Raw genomic sequence first — 18,004 nt, forward strand, 5'->3', positions numbered from 1 at the left:
TGTTCAGTAGCTTTTACAGGATCTGAGGCTTATTAATGTTTATTGCATAAATGAGGGTCCCAGTAGCAATATGGATAGGAAGAAGATGTCATAATATCAGCACATTTGGGAGACAGAGGAGGGAAAATTGAAATCAAAACTCTAAAATCCACAGAGAGGGCCACCACCCACGAGGTTCAATGTGGAATCCACTCTCCCCTCTTGAGGAATTGGTACCAGAGTGTTGGAGCAAGTACTAGGAAGGGAGATTTTTATCCCTCACTTCCTTTTGTGTGGGGCTCAATTTGAGTATCCAAGAATGTGATATATGAGCTGTCCAGTTGAAATGCACTCATTTTGTTGTCTATGTTAGTGATACAGAAAATGTTCAATTATATCTATTAATGGAATGGAAGCAAGGGCACACGGGATCAGAATGTCATTTCTATTTTTCTTCAGAAAGTGTTATGTGTGCTTTCCCCAGCAGGTTTATCTGTTTTTGTGGTGATTAGCTCTAGCTCAGGCTATTAATAAAACGAGTTATCATTTCTTCTGTATAATACCTGGTAGCGGAAGAGTTGATGGTACAAAGAACTCACACAAGGCTCGGCCCTTGCCACAGTTAATCCCGCACGTGGATAACCTTCTTGCACTGAGTGGAGATTTTTAACAAACCAAGAGCAAAGAACAATTATATGTCCTGGATAACAACTTCCCAGGATGGACATTCCAGGACAGTGCTTTAGCTAATGAAATGAAGACAGTCAGGGAGGAGCAACGTTGGACCTGCAAGGCAGCTGACGTTTTTTTATATTGTGTGTGTGTGTGTGTGGGGGGGCTATATACCTCTTTGTGTACCAGTTCCATTATCTGTAAAGTGTTCTGGGTTGACTGGCCAGGGGGCAGAAGGGCTTGCAGACATATTACAGCTATAAAATACTAAGTGTCAGTAGGAAAATGACAAAATAGCATTATCACCTCCTGTTTGGGATGCGTTCCTTGTTTTACCTCCTTAAGCTTGGGATCTTGGACTTTGGTTCTGACATATATTCCACTAAAGAAAAAGTTCCACGTCTTAAGGATTTTACTTTTCAAGGGCAGCTACTCTGATAACGTCTAGGAAACCCAAGGAACAGGTATATCTCTTCTTATGGAGCCAATTATATTTATTTATTTATTTATTTATTTATTTATTTATTTATTTATTTATTTATTTATTTATTTATTTATTTATTTATTTGGTTTTTTGAGACAGGGTTTCTCTGTGTAGCTTTGTGCCTTTTCCTGGAACTTACTCTGTACCCCAGGCTGGGCTCGAACTCACAGAGATCCGCCTGCCTCTGCCTTCCGAGTGCTGGGATTAAAGGCGTGCGCCACCACCGCCTGGCTGAGCTGATTATTTTAATAGGCAGTTTTCCTAACTGTAACACTTGGTAGACCTCAGAGTGTGATCCCTGAACCAACAGCAGCAGAATTACCTGGATTTTGGTAGAAATGCAGATTCATGTGTCTACTCTAGAGATGGCCCGAATCACATAATTCTGAGAGCAGGACCTAGGATCTGTGTTTCAACAAGCCTTTGAGGTAACTCTGATACGTACATGTTTGAGAACCACTGCTTTAGCCCAAAGGAGAAAAGGGAAACTAGGATTTGAGCATTTGGATGTGCCAGAGAAAATGGCTCGGGGTCTTTTCCAATCACACTATACAACTAGCTATTTGGAGCTGGACACAAAGTGACATGTTAAGCTGTGTTAAAGGTACTTCTCCGCTACAATGAAAAAGGACAGACACTTATGCCCATTCATATGTATTGCATACAGATTACATATGTCTATACATGTATATGTATCATGTGTAACTCACTGACCTGTACATCAATTTCTCAGTGATTGGAAAACAACCACTCTACTGAAAAATGCATCCCTACCTCTGTCACATTCTGCTTTCCTGCCTTGATTTATTTTCTTTGCAACAGTTATTGCTTTCTAATATGCTGAGTTAATTCTTTGTGTTTTTGCTGGTCTCTTCCTGAGGGTGATGTATTTTATTCTCCCATGTCCTGCATTTGGCCGTACCACCCTGAACATGCCTGATCTCCATCACTCATGTTCTTAGCACTGAGAACCATGCCTGGCACCTCGTATGCACTCAGTAAATATTTGTTGAATGAGTGACTCCTTGCTCTGGAAGTCAGAAAAACACTGGGGTCAGACCCAAACGCTGCAGCAGCTGTGTACCCCCTTATCTGGTCGTGTCACTACAGCATGGAGCTTTGCCTTTCAGTTCCTCTTTTGGGCTCTGGGATAAGTCTGTAAACAAGGCCCTGGTCAGTGCCATCCTCAGGAACTTAGTTCATCACTTCCAAATGTATCCTTTCAGTTTTGCTAGTTAAGGGGCAGTGTCTTGAGGGACTGACATGTTCATATAGCTGGCTGGGGCTAGGGGTACTCTATGGCTATGCATAATAATTGTAGGATATAGTAGGGAAAAGGTACTTTAAAAAGAAAACTCAGGGGCTCCAAACTCTAGTTTTTATTCTGCCCCAAAGTTGTCAAATGTCCTTGGGCAAGCAGCACTGTCTGGTCTTGGGTTGATCTTACTGACCTCACGTCTTCTTGCAGTTGTTATACATCCATTCATGTGTTGTCTGATGCCTGGTTCCTGAACTGGCAAGTTCCATGAGAACAGGGTCCATTTGCTCACCTACGTTTTAATACCCTGTAAGCAGCTGGAGGCATTTCTTAACTATGTGGTGTGTAAACAAATCCCTACGAGAACCAACTGATGATTTCTGCTTCATTGGCCTGTGTCTACAAGTAACTAAGCCACAGGTAAGCAGATGTGTGGTGTAGAGGCCCCGGCCTAAAGAGCTATCCAGCCACAGGGAAGAACAGAATGCTGGTATGCACTGGCCACTGATGTAGACAGTGGAGGTGGCTATGCCGTGCAAAGCTCAGGCCAGCCACCTGGCTATCAACCCTGTGGCTTGGAAAAGCATGGATATGGCAGTGACAGACCACACAATCACAAATCTGCTATTTCCAGTGTTCAAGTATTCCTTTGCAGCTTCAGCCTGACCATTAGGGAAATAGACACAGCACTGCTGGCTTCTCTGGCTGTGAAAAGCACAGGAATAGACTCAATAGTTTCTTGGTGTCCGCCATGAGAAGAGCACTCAAGAAATGGAAGCCTCCTTGTCTGATTCTGCCTCTGCAGCCCCTGTACACACATGTTAACCAATGAGGTTTCTAAGGATGCCCCGCTCACCAAGGACTAGATCCTAAGGCTGTGACTAGTTCATGGGAATGCCCTCACCAGTCTTGGCTGAAGGGAACATTTCTAAAAATATCTACTTCTGGGAATGTATGCTTCCCCAATGAGTCTTGCAATGTGCTATGGCTTGCTATCAAAATTTGAAAAAAAAAATACTAACAGTTGATTATTCTTCCCTGAAGGTGCTGAGACCTGTGACTGCATGGATCAAGTCTAAACTTGGCCTGCCTGCTTTGGGCTACCTTTGCCTCTCTTTCCTTCCACTTTTCTCTCTCCCCCAGCCCCTCCTCCCTGGTAGAGTGAATTGTACTCCTGACTCAGCCTCACCCCTTCTGCCTTTCCCCCACTGCTCTCATCTACGGATGGTCATCTTCATTCTGGAAAACAAGTTCTGTTGCTAGGAAACCAGAAAATTCAAATGGCTGTGGTTGCTATGATCCTGATTAACGACTGCAATGTCAATGGTGCCCCCTTCATGCCATAGAGACGGACACACTCTAGGCATCTGTCCTCAGTGTGACAGGTCTTTCCAGAAAGTGGGAAGGCAGCGAATCTAAGGGCCTCCGAGCTCCACAGAAATTATTTATAAATCACTATATATCAACAGCTTTAGAATCATTTTATTAGAACACATCCAAGAAAGAGACATATGGAAAAAAAGACAGCAGCAGTTCCCAGTCATGCAAATGCCCGTGTTAAGGTTCTCCATTGGATTTAAGTTCAAGTACAAAGACAATCCTTTCCTGAGCCAGGTGCGATTCCAGAGAATGACACTTTGCATTGCGAGCACATACCCTTGGCAAAGTTCAGAACACTGAACAAGTCACTTTCTCACAGCAAGAGTGTGAGATACATGGAAGTGTAAACTTTAAAGGACCCTCTCCCCTGCCCTCCCCCATCACCCAGCCTGGGAAGTGAGCCCAACTTCGGGACCTCTTAGAAATAAGGTTTACTCTATTGAAAATAAAGCAGTGGGCCTTTAAAAAAGGTTAGAAAATGAGTGTTTTTTTTATATATATATACATTTATATATATTTATATGAAATGGAATCATCCCTGCCTCTTGCCTTGGTGGGGGTGGGGTGGGGGTGTCCATGAAATTTTGTGAGGGTTCTTTCTAGAATGTTATGGAGGACGTTAAAAAAATTTATTATGAAAAACTGCAAACATATACAAAAGAGAGAATAGTATAATGAAGACCATGTACCTATCACCTAGTGTCAACAGTTATCAACAAGTGGTCAGTTGGTTTCACTTAGGCCTTTCATGTTTCCCACCCCACCCAACAGGATCACTCGAGGTAAATGGGACTGGAAGGGTGGTCTTCCCCCAGAGACCTCAGACAGGGGTGGAGAGGACGCTGTATCAAACAGAATGTGCGGAGGGAGGTGGCTGCTGCCAGGGTTTGGGAAAGGCTGGATTTGACCCTCACCACCTGTATCTCAAGCCCCCACCTCATTCTCATGATGTAGAGGAGATAAGTTACAGTAGAAAGATGGCCTTTTCCAGACTAAAGGTGGGGGGGGGGGACTGTTCACAGAAATGTTAACCTGAAGAGGAACTCAAAGCCGAATGTACCCCTCTCGCTACCCTATCAATTGGAGTTGCAGACTTTTTGGGCAGTGAGGGTCGGATGGAGGGGGATCCCCGGGGGTTCAGGTCGGGAGCTGGGGGAAGCACATGGGGCCCTGGGGCCTCTTGAAGTCCCTGCTGCCCCACCATTTTGGACTTTGGATCGAAGCTTGGCAACCTCATAATTGCACCCAGGGGAGAAGCAGGGAGGCCCGGGGTGAGCCCATGGCCCAGGTGGGCAGATTTTGCTTGGACCATGTTGCCCTCTGAGCAAAGGCTGCACCCCATTCCAGCCCTGTCAGAGCAGTCTCAAGAGAGTTGGGTGACTGGAGTCCTGGTGGGAGATCCCAACGGCGCCACGGCTAACCCGGTGAGCTGCAGGGACAAGTCCCAGGCTGCGCGCTAAACGTAAGTGGAGAAAGGATCTCCAGGTCCCAGGTGCCACCGAGGAACAAGGTTGCCATCCTGTTAAGAAAAGGGCTGGGCTCTGTGATTTGCATATGACTTTGCAAAAATCTGCATGAGATCCCATCGCCCTTTATAGAAAACAGTGTTACATCATCAAGTGCAACCTACTCCTAGTAACCCAATGCACAGAGATAACCGTTCGTTCAGAAGAGAGCGGAGAGGAAAGCAGAGCTGGGTAAGACATCCCTTGGTCTGAAGGTTCAGAAGAGTCCAAGCAGGTCCAGGATCCAGATGAGGATCACTGACTGGCCACTTGTTGCCAGAACTCAAACCCAGCTCCTTTTAACTCACGAGACCCCCATAGACCAGTCCTGCGGCGCCCTCCCAGCGTCTCGGACACATACATAACAGGAGCAGTGGAATAATATCAACAGAGGTGCGGTAATGACAGGTCCTACTGGCCTGTTCCTTTGTGTCCATCCAGTACCCTTGTTAGACTCTTCGTAACCTCTTTCAGGGTCTCCTTCCCTACCAAGCCTAGCTGTAACATTTAATTGAGAGAGAGAAATACAGAAAAGTTGACTCATCCCTGTAGATACTTGGCAGTAATGGGCTTGAAGTTTGTGAGTTTTGTATATGGCCAGATTCCATGACAGCAGTTTTCCTATGGTCAGGGGCTATTTTGGGCATACTGTAAGGCCGTCTGACGGAGTGAATTACTAAGTGGGCTAGTGAGTCTGGGCAGAGTGGAGACACGGCATCTATGTGAAACAATACATGGATTATTGTTTCCCTAAGAAAAATGACATTCTTCTAGTAGTCACTGGAAGAGTGAAGTATTCTAAATGGCGGTGGATCCTAGGGAAGGGGAAAGTGCAGCGTCAGCCGAGTCTGACTTCAGGTTTGTCTGGGGCTCGCACCGTGGAGTCAAAGGCTCCCTCACACCTACCACACAGAAATGAGAAATCCAGCTGGAAACTCTCCCAGCCAGACTTTCAGCGAAGCCGAGGCTGAATGGCATTTATTCTAGCTGCCCTGAGCTCAGAGAAGGTGGGAGACATTCCAGATGGTAGAGGGAGAAGAGATTGGCAAGAAAGTCAGGAGCCTGTCTAAATGCACATGTGAAGTCACTCACGGGCAAGGCCCTCTTGTGCCCAATTCAGTCACCGCACCACAGTTAGAGGGGCTCAAGAATTGGAAAGCACATTCCCCTCAAGTCCAATGTCACCTTACTATGAACAAGGGAGGGGGCAATGTCAGCGGTGCTCACTCGGTAGAGTCTCAGACCATGCTTGCTGCTATTCCTAAGCTCCTTACTATATGGTCTGCAGAATTTGTCTCAATGGTAGAATTGGATAGTTTTATAAATACTAAATTATGCATTCTGCTGCTCCCTATTTACTGTTACTAACAGTTTATAAGATTTTTAAATCTCTCATGTGCCTAAGTGCTGAGTGTCTCCATGCATCACAACACATACCCATGTCACAGGCTTATGGGGGTCAGTGTGACTGTCCTCAGTTTGCAGGCAGAGGCCCGGAGAGGTCCTGCCCAGGATCATACAACCAGCAAGTGGATGATGGGTGGGGTGGGCTCTGATTTGAGGTTTGTTCAATTTCAAAGCTGTCCTTAACCACTGGCCCCATCAATTAAAGGGCGACTGTACATTTGTATGATGTTGAGTCTAACGTATCCCTCACATACGCATCTCTCTTACACTCGGAGACCTAACTGGAAGTGGCCTGAGTAATTTTATTATACATATTCATTAGGTTCTATAGAAAATTCCTTATACCCCTTTCAACCTCCCATTGTGATTGGCTCTGTGCACCTGCAAATCTATTTGAAGACAGTTTGATGTAATAAATAAAACCCATGTAGAGACACTAAATACACGGTATCCTTATACTCCTGAGAAATCCTGAGAAATGCAGACGCCTGCCCTGGAAGACGTGATTGGATATACCCACAGGCATGCCAACAGACTGATGATAGAAAGGCATGGCTTTTAACTTTTCGTTGTCGCGAGAAAAGCTCTCACCATGTAGCCCAGGCTGACTCCAAACTCACAACCTGGCCTCCGTTTCCCAAGTGGTGGGGTCACGAGTGTGTACTACAATGCCCAGCTGCATAGCTCTTAATTGTTAAAATGACAGCTATTCATGAGCCTGTTGAACTGACTTACAAAACACCTGACCTAATGGACGTACTGGTGGGAAAAAAAAATGTTTTCAGTGGAGGAATAAAATGCTATTGATCTTTCCTATTAGAAAAATAGCTGTCAGCTCAGAATTTCTAATAAGCTCACATCCAATTAGCCCATGCCTTTGGCTTTCTGTGCGCTTTCTTGTACTCACACAAATACAAGGTCAAGGGTTAGAAATATTCCCCTGGTGACCGTGAGAGTCCTCTGAGTCCTCAGTACTAAGGTCTTTTCTATGTTGCAACTGCTCATCTTCTGGACCCTGAGTTGGCAACACTTTGGCTGTATTTGGCATCTTCCAGTATGTGTCCAGAAACACTTATCTTTGGCATTTTCCATAAAGGGTAAGAATCAGGGAGATTCTTTTTATAGGCCTGTGGCTTTTATCAACCAGATTTGCTCAGCATTTGTGGGGGAGGGGTTATGTTGAGATTTCCTCGTCTCCCACTGCCCAGGTATAGTTGGCTTATATAAACCTTGCACTTAATAGGCTGTAAAGCCATGTTCTAATATTTGACTCTCATAATAAAGCTCCCTGAGGCATAGTGAGATGTTCTGCAGTCACTGTGTACATGGGAGATAAGGCTAGACATCCAGTGAGATAAAAACAGCCACAGACGAAGAACGTATTTATTTAGGTGATAACTTTCTACGCATTCATGTTCCACAAAGAACGACCACAGCTATATTTGTAACAGGCTGTTAAGTGAATCTTAAATGGAAATTGCCAGTGGCATTCTCTTCTGTAACTTATCTGACTGTATGTTACCAAGGCTTCATCCTGACGGATTAGGAAGCCTCGAAGGCAGAGATGCGGCACAATTGCCAGTCTTGTAGCTAAGATAATAATCAACCTCCTCTTGTCCCTGAGTCATGCCATGCTCTATTGGGCACAGGAATAGTGAGCAAATGACACACACAATACGCGGAACATGGGACATTCTTGGCTTTTGAATTCAGGTGTGTTCCGTTCTGTTCACCAGGAGCGGGGAATAATAGTATTTATACTATTTGAGCCAAGGGTTGCTTTGTGTCTTTTGCCTGCATCATCCAGTGGTTTTCTTTACTGGGCTTTGCCTGTGGGGGGGCATGTGTATAGGGGAACAAGATTCAAACTTCAGCTCTATTCTTTCTGGTCGTATGACCCTGAGTGAGTTATTGACTCCCCATGCGACATGTCTCTAAAAATCTGTCATGTGCAAAATGAGGAGATGATACATACCTTGAAGACCAGGAGGCTCATCATGTTAGGGGCTTAGGCACAAAGATGGGGGCCAGTGGTCAGTCTCTGGACTGCCTTTCTTGCAGGCAGCCTGTGTGCTTTTCTCTGCCTGCCCAGGGAGATCAGTGACTTCTCTGGCAAAGGACGGCATCTGCCCCATTAGATGGGGAGGGGATTTTTTGCCTTGAGTGGGGACTATGTGTATGTGTCTGTATCCTTCCATTGTACCCAGGAAACGATGCAGATACCATAACTAGCTTATGAAAATACTTCTTTTTTTTTCCACCTCAAGTTTCAAACCAGATCCCAGACTGGAAATTCTCCTTGCTGTAGTCATCAGAGTTAAAAACTGCGACACACAGTGTGTGGGGGGAGATAGTGAATAGTTCACACAGAGAAAACATCAGTACCATAAAACATACTTTTAGATCAAACTCTTCTCAAGGATTAATTTTTGCAGCATCTTGCTTTGCTCCTTCATGCATGCTACTCTGCTTTAAGGGCTCCTGGGAGCTAAGGTGCACTTGTTGCCCAGTGAGCTCAGGGCTCTCCATCCCACAGCCTGCGGGGAGGAGACAGGCAAGGGATGGAGGTGTGGGGTGACTGACTGGGCAGTGCTGGTAGGTCCCTATGCGAGGTACCTTGCCAAGGCCAGGCCAGGTGCCCCTTCCAGAAGGAAGCCTGCCACCGCCAGCAGCATCTAAGCTCCCCACCTTTGCCCTGTCCATTTCAACGTCTCGTCAGGGAGTGCTCTGACTGAACTCTGAACCCGGACAGTGTGGGCGATATCCTTGAAAATGTTTGCTCCATGTAACTTTACGGTTTCAAGTTTTATCAGGGAACTCTCCCTCTGCCCTTGACTGTAGCTGAGGAGGAAGGGATTGTGTGTGTGGAAGGTCCTTGACCTTGAGACCAACTCCTGCCTCTCAGAAACTCTGATGTCCATGAGGTGGCCTCTACAAGGAGTCGTCTGTGCCACTGGGGGTTGCTCTGGGAACCCTTCCTTTCCAAATCACCAGGGACTAAAAACAAGCCTCACTAGGGCTTCCTCTCTCTCCGGAAACTTTCTTTGTGTGAAATCTCTACATGTACGTCTATGTTCCAGGATCCCCCTTGCCTTTCCCTCCCATCTCTACATAGAAGAGCCTGGTGGAGAAGACATCAGGCCTTTCTCACCCTGATGCCCTGCCTCTGGATTTTCCCTTCTCTTTCCCAGCACACTCCCAGGCTCTGGACCTTTACAACCAAAGTCGCCAATTCCTCTGCTCCTAACTTTTTTAGCCCATGTGCAAATTAGCTAAATTCATTCTCTGGTCATTTTTTTCAAACCTTGAGACACCAATGAGAGGCCAAGAACTGTTTCCCACCAGGCATCTGGGGGCCTGTAGAGGACAGACTCCAGCATCCAGCTAATAACCTTAGCTCTTCCTACCCTTTAAAAAAGTAATGTCTAGTAGGGATTTTGTTGTTGTTAATGAAAGTACTATGTCTTATTGTAGAGAAATATAAAAAGCCACCTACCAGAAATAACCATAATTTATATTTTGGTGTATTTCCTTCATATATACATATATGTATACATGTATATATAGACACATATATGTGTATATGGACATATAAGCACAAAAATACACATATGTACACACACATGGCGCCCTTTTGTGTTCGGCAGCAAGGTTGGTCTTTCATATTAAGAGAAAAGAGGTCTCAAAGCAGATGAGAAAGAAAAGTCCCTCAGCTCTGGTAGCCCGCCCTTCACCTGTACCAGCCACAGTCACCATTGTGTCATGTCAGTGACCTGAGGACCGGGGGAGGTCAGAATGACCCTTGTCCTAAACCACACAGCAAATGCCTCTCAGGCAGGTGGAAGACATATCTGAAAACACACCAGTTCATAAATACAGACAAGTAGAAGATACACATACAAAGCACGCCATTCTTTCTGAGCACTGCCTGTGGCTGTCTTCCTCACCTCTGTGTGCTGGAGACAACACTAGGTACCAACCATGAACCCTAGCTTCGCAGACCTAGTGATTCAGCGGCTGAGAAACAGTAGCGAACAGAGGAGGAGGAAGATACTGTCTCAGAGTGCTGAGGGAGGAATGCCAGGGATCAGTCCAACAGCGAAGAGGATGCACCTTAACGGGATTCTTCCCGAGGTCACAGACTTGTCTATCGGGACGGGAAACTAACTTGAAGGTATAGCGAGGCAGTACATAGATCGGTAGACACAAGACACGAGTCAATAAAATGAGCGAAGATGACGGCAGACACACCAGAGAGGAGAGGTCTGCAGACAGCCAGGGGAGCAGGGGAGGGGCTGCACAGGAGGCCAGCGCTGCAAGTGTTGGGGAGGATAAGGCCTGGTGGGGGGTGCTGCTACAGTTGAGAGGCATGCTCCTGTTCCCGACATACCCAGGGACAGACGTTCTATGTTACACAATGATGTGAAGCCAGGCTCAGGGACAGACCTTCTGCGTGGCTGCAGGACAGTCAGAGGGAATCACCCACCCACAGGACTTGGCAGCACACTGGCTATCAGAGACTGGGCCAACAATGCACTGACAGTCACAAACCGGGGGGGGGGGGGGGGCTGGGAAAATGACGTCGCTTCTGCCCCCAATCCAGAGGTCACGCCAGTTAACTGGGCTGAGGAAAAAGGAAATGACTGTCTGGTGCTGAGACTAAGGAAGGGCAAGACATGGAGTCTCACACACATCCGGTGGTGCTCGTGTGCACGGTGATCCCTCTGAGTGCACACCTGCCTACTGGTTTTCTGAGCACAGTGTTTGTGGGGTCAGAGAGCGTTTTTGTCTTACCCACTGCACCTCCATCTTGGAACAGTACACAGCACAGAGTAGGTACTCAGAAAAAAAAATGTGGTGAATGGTGAATAGCAGCAGAGTGAAGTCACTTCAGAGATACAGGTTCAGATTTTTTGTTATGGGCGTTAGGAGTGAAATAACAAAAATATGGAGGAAGGCGGGAGAGATACAAAGAAGAACCAGGAGCAGAGAAATCCAGCTGTAGGTCGTCAGAGCACGAAGTGACGTGTGTTCTATGGCAGGAGAAAGGAGGCGTTTGACAATAGAGGGAGAGGAGGTGATGAGCTGAACGCTGCAGTGAGTGCAGAGAAGAAGAGTCAACGAATGTGCTGGGCTAGCAGCGGAAACTCTTGCTGAGGCCGCAGGAAAATAAAGGCAATTCTGTATCCACTACACTAAAAGAGCCACGTTTCTTGGATGCTGCGCAGAAAAGTCTAAACAGATGGTGGTCAGCACCTGCCATGATCTCCCCGACCTATCATTTCTTTGCCTCAACTCAGCGCACAAATCCCAAACTTCAACCAAGCAAACTGACTCTCCTCGCCCAAGTTATCCTATGTGGAATGAATGACCTTCCCTCCTATAACATCTTCACTGCCACAGTACGGTCTAGTTAGGAAAGTCGAATGTAGAATCATCTCTGATCATCCCACATTAGAAGCGTTAATGTTAGGACTCTGCCCACAATGCCAAGCACATCATCTTGCCATCTTGTCCACTCTCCATTTGTCTATTTAAGGAATATTGATCAAGAGCCATCTGTGAATTAGCACTGTTAAGATTTACTAATGCAGTGAGGGAATGTGACAGACATGGTTTGTCCTTGTGGACTTAAAGTCTGGTGGAGAAACCAATCACATGACCTCATGGATTCTTAGGTAATTCCCGAGAGTGACAGGCACCAAGCCAAAAAGCAGACGACAGTGTTGGAATGAATTCCTCTGTCAGGCCTGGCTTTCCTGTATTCTCCTCGATGCCAATTGCTTGGCCTTTGTAACAACATACAGAAGTAACTCAGTCCTCCTGTATGTAAAGGAACTGAAGATGAAAATCAAAAGGCTGTCTGTAAAATCGACTTTGAAGAGGCTTATTGTGGGCACAGATGCTTAGTTTTGTCATACACATACTTCCTCCCCATAGCTCATATCTATCTGTTGGACAGCTAAGAGACAAACTCATCGTATCTATCCTCTTTCTTCCAGAAAGTTTCATTGCTATAACTCTACTACATGTCTAGTGTATTATAATAGTATAAGGTATAACATGAATGCTTTGGAAATGATTTACTAGCTCTTATTGTTCAGAATTGAGAAACCTGTAGCATGTGTTAAGACTTCATATTGGTATGTTCTTCTGTGCACACATAAATGGTAGCTAGTGTGAAATATTAAATGTGAAAAATGCTTTTTGTCACATCTCATGATGCCCTAACTTATCAGTGTATTGCCTTAAAAATCAAAGTATATGCTTGTCAGGATGCACGACAGAGAATAGGAAGACAAGCCATCGACTGAGAACAGATGCTTACATTACAGATAACCACATGGATTAATAATTAGAGTAAGTATACTCCTACTATTGAATTAAGAAAATCCCACAAACCCCCAAGCAACCTACTAGACACGTAGGTAAAGCTTGGGTTGAGCCTTTGGGAAGAATTCAAGGCCTAGGAAGATGTGCAAAAATGTGCAGTCCCATGAGGAATCAGAGAGACACAACTTAACATCCGAAGCTAGGGTTCCTACAGCCCAGCAGACCACACGGGAAAGCAGGACCATTGAAAGTCCTCGGCACAGCGGTAGGAATGTAATTTGGCTCAAGAGACACAGGCACAACCTACCACCTAGAAGTTCCATTCCTAGTTTGACACGCTAGAAAAGCTGAACTGTGTAGGCCAGGGTATACGTAGTAAGGATCCTCACAGCAGAATGATTGGAAATAGCCTCAACGTTCCGTGCAAAGAATAGATGAAGTTTGGTCCATCTGCATGACAGCATACGGGACACAGCAATGAAAATGAACAAAGAGCTCTACACATCAGCATGGATGGATCCCATAAAACAACAGGAAGTGACAGAATTAAAACAGAAAAGAATACAGGCTCTGATTCTAGTCAGGAAATCTACGTTGCTAGTCACAGTGAAACTGTTACTAAGGGGCGCTTACACAGGCGGTGAGGCTATAAATTAAGAATATTATGAATGTGAGGGGTATGGCCACCCCTTGGGCAAGGAACTCAGGGCTGTGTCCAGGAAGGCACATGGGGGATTCTGGGAAATGAGTGGCGTTCTGCTTCACCATCTGCATAGCTGATACCTGCTTTTTTTTTTTTTTTTTTTTTGGTTTTTTGAGACAGGGTTTCTCTGTGTAGCTTTGCGCCTTTCCTGGGACTCACTTGGTAGCCCAGGCTGGCCTCGAACTCACAGAGATCCACCTGGCTCTGCCTCCTGAGTGCTGGGATTAAAGGCGTGAGCCACCACCGCCCGGCTGATATCTGCTTATTTTAACTTATTTTAACGTCTTCAGTTGTGTTGTGGATTTTAGTACACATATTTCACATTTGGAAACATTTTAAGGTTTACTATAAATTAGGAATAATTATAATTATTTTATAATTAGGAATGCATCCTATAAAAGTAAGTTTATAAATAATAATCAGAGAAGCCCATAACTCTCATGTGTACTTACACGGATTCACTATTACATGTTTCAATAAAAATATTAGAAAAAAAAACAGATGCAACCTTGGTGGCCAAATGCACTGTGGAAGAACAAAACGAATAAAGATTATTTGAAAGCATCTGATTGGAGACTATGATCTTGGTGACAGCTTGCAGCTCTGTGGGGGAAACCAGGACTCACATGCACAACTGGGGGAGGGGGGTGCGGGTCCATGTAACTAAGCTGGGCAGAGCTATTTTACATTCCTATCAAAATTTAAAATGTATATTCCCTTTGATGCAGGAATTCTACTTCTAGGGAGGTAACTTGTTAATATATTCACAAATGTGAAAAGGTTATTAATTACAACCTCGTTAGCAATGGCAACAGATTGGGAATGTCCTGCATTCCCATCAATAGAAGTCAAGTTAAACACATTGTAGCAATTGGGTGTGCCACCATCAAAATGGAAGCAGCTCCACATCCTGCTACGAGAAGAGTTTTCAGATTTATTATATGGAAAAATAGAAACTAGTGCATGCTATGTGCTACCTCTGTCCGAATTTTTTTTTTTTACATTTATTTATTTATGCATGTACATGACATGGCATACATATGGAGGTCAGAGAACAACTTGTAGGAGTCCATCCCCTCTCTCCTTCTACCATGTGGGGTCCAGGGACTGAGTCTAGGTCCTTGGCTTGTCAGCAAGCATCCTTACCTACAGAGCCACCTTAACAGCCTGACAGTTTTTTTTAATAGAATAACAAAAAAAGAATAAATAAATGTATTAGGTTTTATATTTTAAAGGAAGGTCTCTAGAAGAATATATAAAATTTGTACTGCAAGTGCAATAATGCCTCAATAGTTCATTGAAAAGCCCCAGAGTCTATCCTATTAAAGGAAACAGGTTGGATTAGCTGAGCAAGAAGAAACATAAAATGGTTTAGGTACAGATGATGTGGGAAACTTCTTCATAATTCCCATGTGTTCTTTAAAAGTCTGATTCTGTATCAAAATAAAATTCTTTTTTGGATACAAAATGTTTCAGAAGCACCGCCCTCTGACATATTATCCAGGATTAGAATTAATATTTTGGGCTCAAAATTGATACAAAGGAGAAGAGAAAGGAAGATGAACTTGAAGGCAAGGATGAATTTGACTTTTAGTGTCAAAATCTTCCCGGCTCCCAGGCTAAATTTGTCCTTCAAAGCAGCATTGTCCTGGTGTGAATGAATCGTATCTCAACAGACACATCCATCACAACAACGCCTCTGATGCTCCCTACAGCAACGGGCAAAAAGCAAGAGTCAGTACAGTTGTCTCATCTGAGGAACACATGGGACCCTGGACGGCTGCTGCCCATCATCACATGCAGGACACCTGGGTGTGGACTCAAGGCTGTAGGCAAGGACAGAGACTGTCCTGTATAGAGCGAGTCCATGGTTCCGGTCATCAGGGACACTCAACTCAATGACACTGAGTTGGAAAAAATGAATTTAGTGTGGTAACAGATCTGACCAAGTTTTCTGTTCTCTTCCCCACTGACCTCCTGCGTGGTCCTGTGTTAGTGGGAATTTCCCCAGCAGCCTGTCCTTCAAACAGAACCAAAGGCAGCATTTTTCAAAAAGACAGTCTCTGGGACTTCTCGACCCTCACAAGACTCAGCACTCAGTCTCTACAGAGGAGGAGACAGAAATCTAGCCATCCTGTACCAGGGAAATACCTGCTCCAGCACAAACACGGCCACATCCATAGCAGCAGCAAGGTGGTAGTGGGAAGAGGCTTCCATTGAAAGCCAGGGTGGACACTGTGTAGGGTCTGATCCGTATGGTTCTGTAACTACTTACAGCAATTTTTCTCTTAAGAGAGTCATCAAAGCTCTGAGAGGTGGCTGTCCCTCTCAGGGGCACCTGCTCCTCCTGGGAGATGTCCCAAGGTAAAAATTATGTCCTTACTGTGGCTCCGTGGAGAAACTCACCCAAGAGGGTATTTTTCATTAGTTTGTTTTTCTTGCCAAGCCTGCTTTCCAGCAACGATGACCACGTGACCTCACTCCAATGCTATCCACAGAAATCAACCCCCTCCTCCACAGTGGCCATGACAGACAGGTTGCAGAAGCCAACCGTAATGAACCAAATAGCGCTCTACTGCTGGAGAGGGAAACCCGGGCAAGATGCTTCAGCCAGAGCTCAAGGTCAAGAATCAGGGCAGTGGTGGGGAGGGCCAGCCCAGGAGACGTTCCCCTGGAATGCTACATCACAGCAACAGGCACTGTGGGCTGTGCTTCTTCAGTACAGCACATCTGGATAGGCAGAAGGAACATCAGCTTCCACAAAAGGCACACCTTCAAGCCGGAGTCAGTCTGTGTGGTCTGCCCTCCACGGCCCTGAATCCCTGTGCTGAGTTTCTGCTTGGGGTTTCCCAAGGGCCAATGCTCACACCTGTCAAACAAGCTCACGGAAGGCACCTCCATCCCAGAGCCACTGCTACTCATCCAGGGGCTCTGGAGAGCAGGCTTCCCACAGGCAGCCCTACCCACCCATGAAGCAAAGCCAACCTTTTCTTTTTTAAAAAAAAGGCACAAGACTTTCCCCACCTCAGGAGGAAAGGTAAGCAGAATGCCGGCAGGACTCTGTGGAATCCTCCAGTACTACCCTTGCCCTGAAAGCTGTCACTTTCCTCTCCGACTCTGTCCTCCCAGCCATGCCCACCTGTCCATCTGTCCCTCTCCCTGTCCCCAGCAGAACACGTGGGGCTGCAGGTGTACTCACTCGGGTCTTGTTTGCCCTGGTCTGTCGCCAGTTAATCCACTTGAACATGGTGGCTTGTTTTCAGATTTGCTTTCGCCTTCCACCAAAATGCTAACAACAAAATCGCATTTCCCTTGGTGCGAACTTGGCGCCACTACAGCGAGGGGGTTGAGTTGGTTCTGGAAACTCGCTCCTCCCCGGCAGCTCCAAGATAGGGATCAGCCTCGCTGCATCCCAGCACTCACTGGCGAGTGCTCAAGAGCTGGGCAGGAATCTTCTTGGGAGGCTGAAAGACTCTGGGCAGAAATCACATGCCCACCAAGGCCACGATGTGAGTCATCAGTACTTGGTATTGAAGAGTCTGTGATAGGCATTGCTACTCCCATGGACTAGAGCACCACACTGCAACTTACTCAGGGTGGCTGGGGATTCCCTGGCCTGTGGGGGGCGGGCAGGGCAGAAGCAGCTCAAGAAGGGGGCCGCAGTGGTACTTGTTTTCTGCAGATCAATGAGCTGAACGATGAAGGTCACCACTAAAGAAACATTTTAAATCTGATTTAACTCGGGTTTGAATATCAGGGACTGTCATTAACTGGCTTTGTGACTCTGAATAAGTCACTTGGTTACTTTTCAATAGCAAAGAAAGTTGATTGATGACTGAAGGTTTCATGATTTCTGGGGCCTCTCTAAATTTGCTTCTTTCTTTTTCTTCCTTTTTTGGTTTTTCAGGACAGGGTTTTATTGTGTAGCCCTGGCTGTCCTGGAACTCACTCTGTAGACCCGGCTGGCCTCAAACTCAGAGATCTGCCTGCCTCTGCCTCCTGAGTGCTAGGATTTAAGACCTGCACCCCCCCCTCCCCAGGCTCTCTTCTCTAAATTTCTGATTCCAAACTTCAGGCTCACCCTGAATGAGACAAGGCCTCGCCTGCAGCCTTTACACACAGCTCTAGGCATCCGTCAGTCACCTCTCCACTTTCCCCAGTCCCCATGCCCCCATGCCATGCCGCCGCCGCTGCCTAGAACACAGACACAGTGCAGCCAAAGGTTCTGACCCCGGCAGAACACCCCCAAGGCTTCCAGTTACCTGCCTGGCCTCAACAAAGTC

The 18,004-nt window shown here is 45.9% G+C and overlaps 1 protein-coding gene across 36 annotated transcripts in view; it reads right to left on the bottom strand.

The window, feature by feature from the left end:
- Kalrn (kalirin RhoGEF kinase) overlaps positions 1-18,004 on the bottom strand; it is a 605,995-nt gene that overhangs the window by 175,673 nt on the left and 412,318 nt on the right. For 8 of the 36 annotated variants that reach the window (XM_042259225.2, XM_042259223.2, XM_042259226.2 and 5 more), the window contains exon 34: positions 3,856-5,292. The exons of the other annotated variants lie outside the window; for them this stretch is intronic. In XM_042259225.2, coding sequence (XP_042115159.1) covers positions 5,230-5,292 — 63 coding nt within the window. In that variant the 3' untranslated portion in view covers positions 3,856-5,229. Of the gene's footprint in view, positions 1-3,855; positions 5,293-18,004 lie in introns of those variants that run through there. 36 annotated transcript variants of the gene reach the window in all.

Source organism: Peromyscus maniculatus, chromosome 12 (genome assembly GCF_049852395.1).
Source record: "Peromyscus maniculatus bairdii isolate BWxNUB_F1_BW_parent chromosome 12, HU_Pman_BW_mat_3.1, whole genome shotgun sequence".
NCBI classification, from domain to species: domain Eukaryota; kingdom Metazoa; phylum Chordata; class Mammalia; order Rodentia; family Cricetidae; genus Peromyscus; species Peromyscus maniculatus.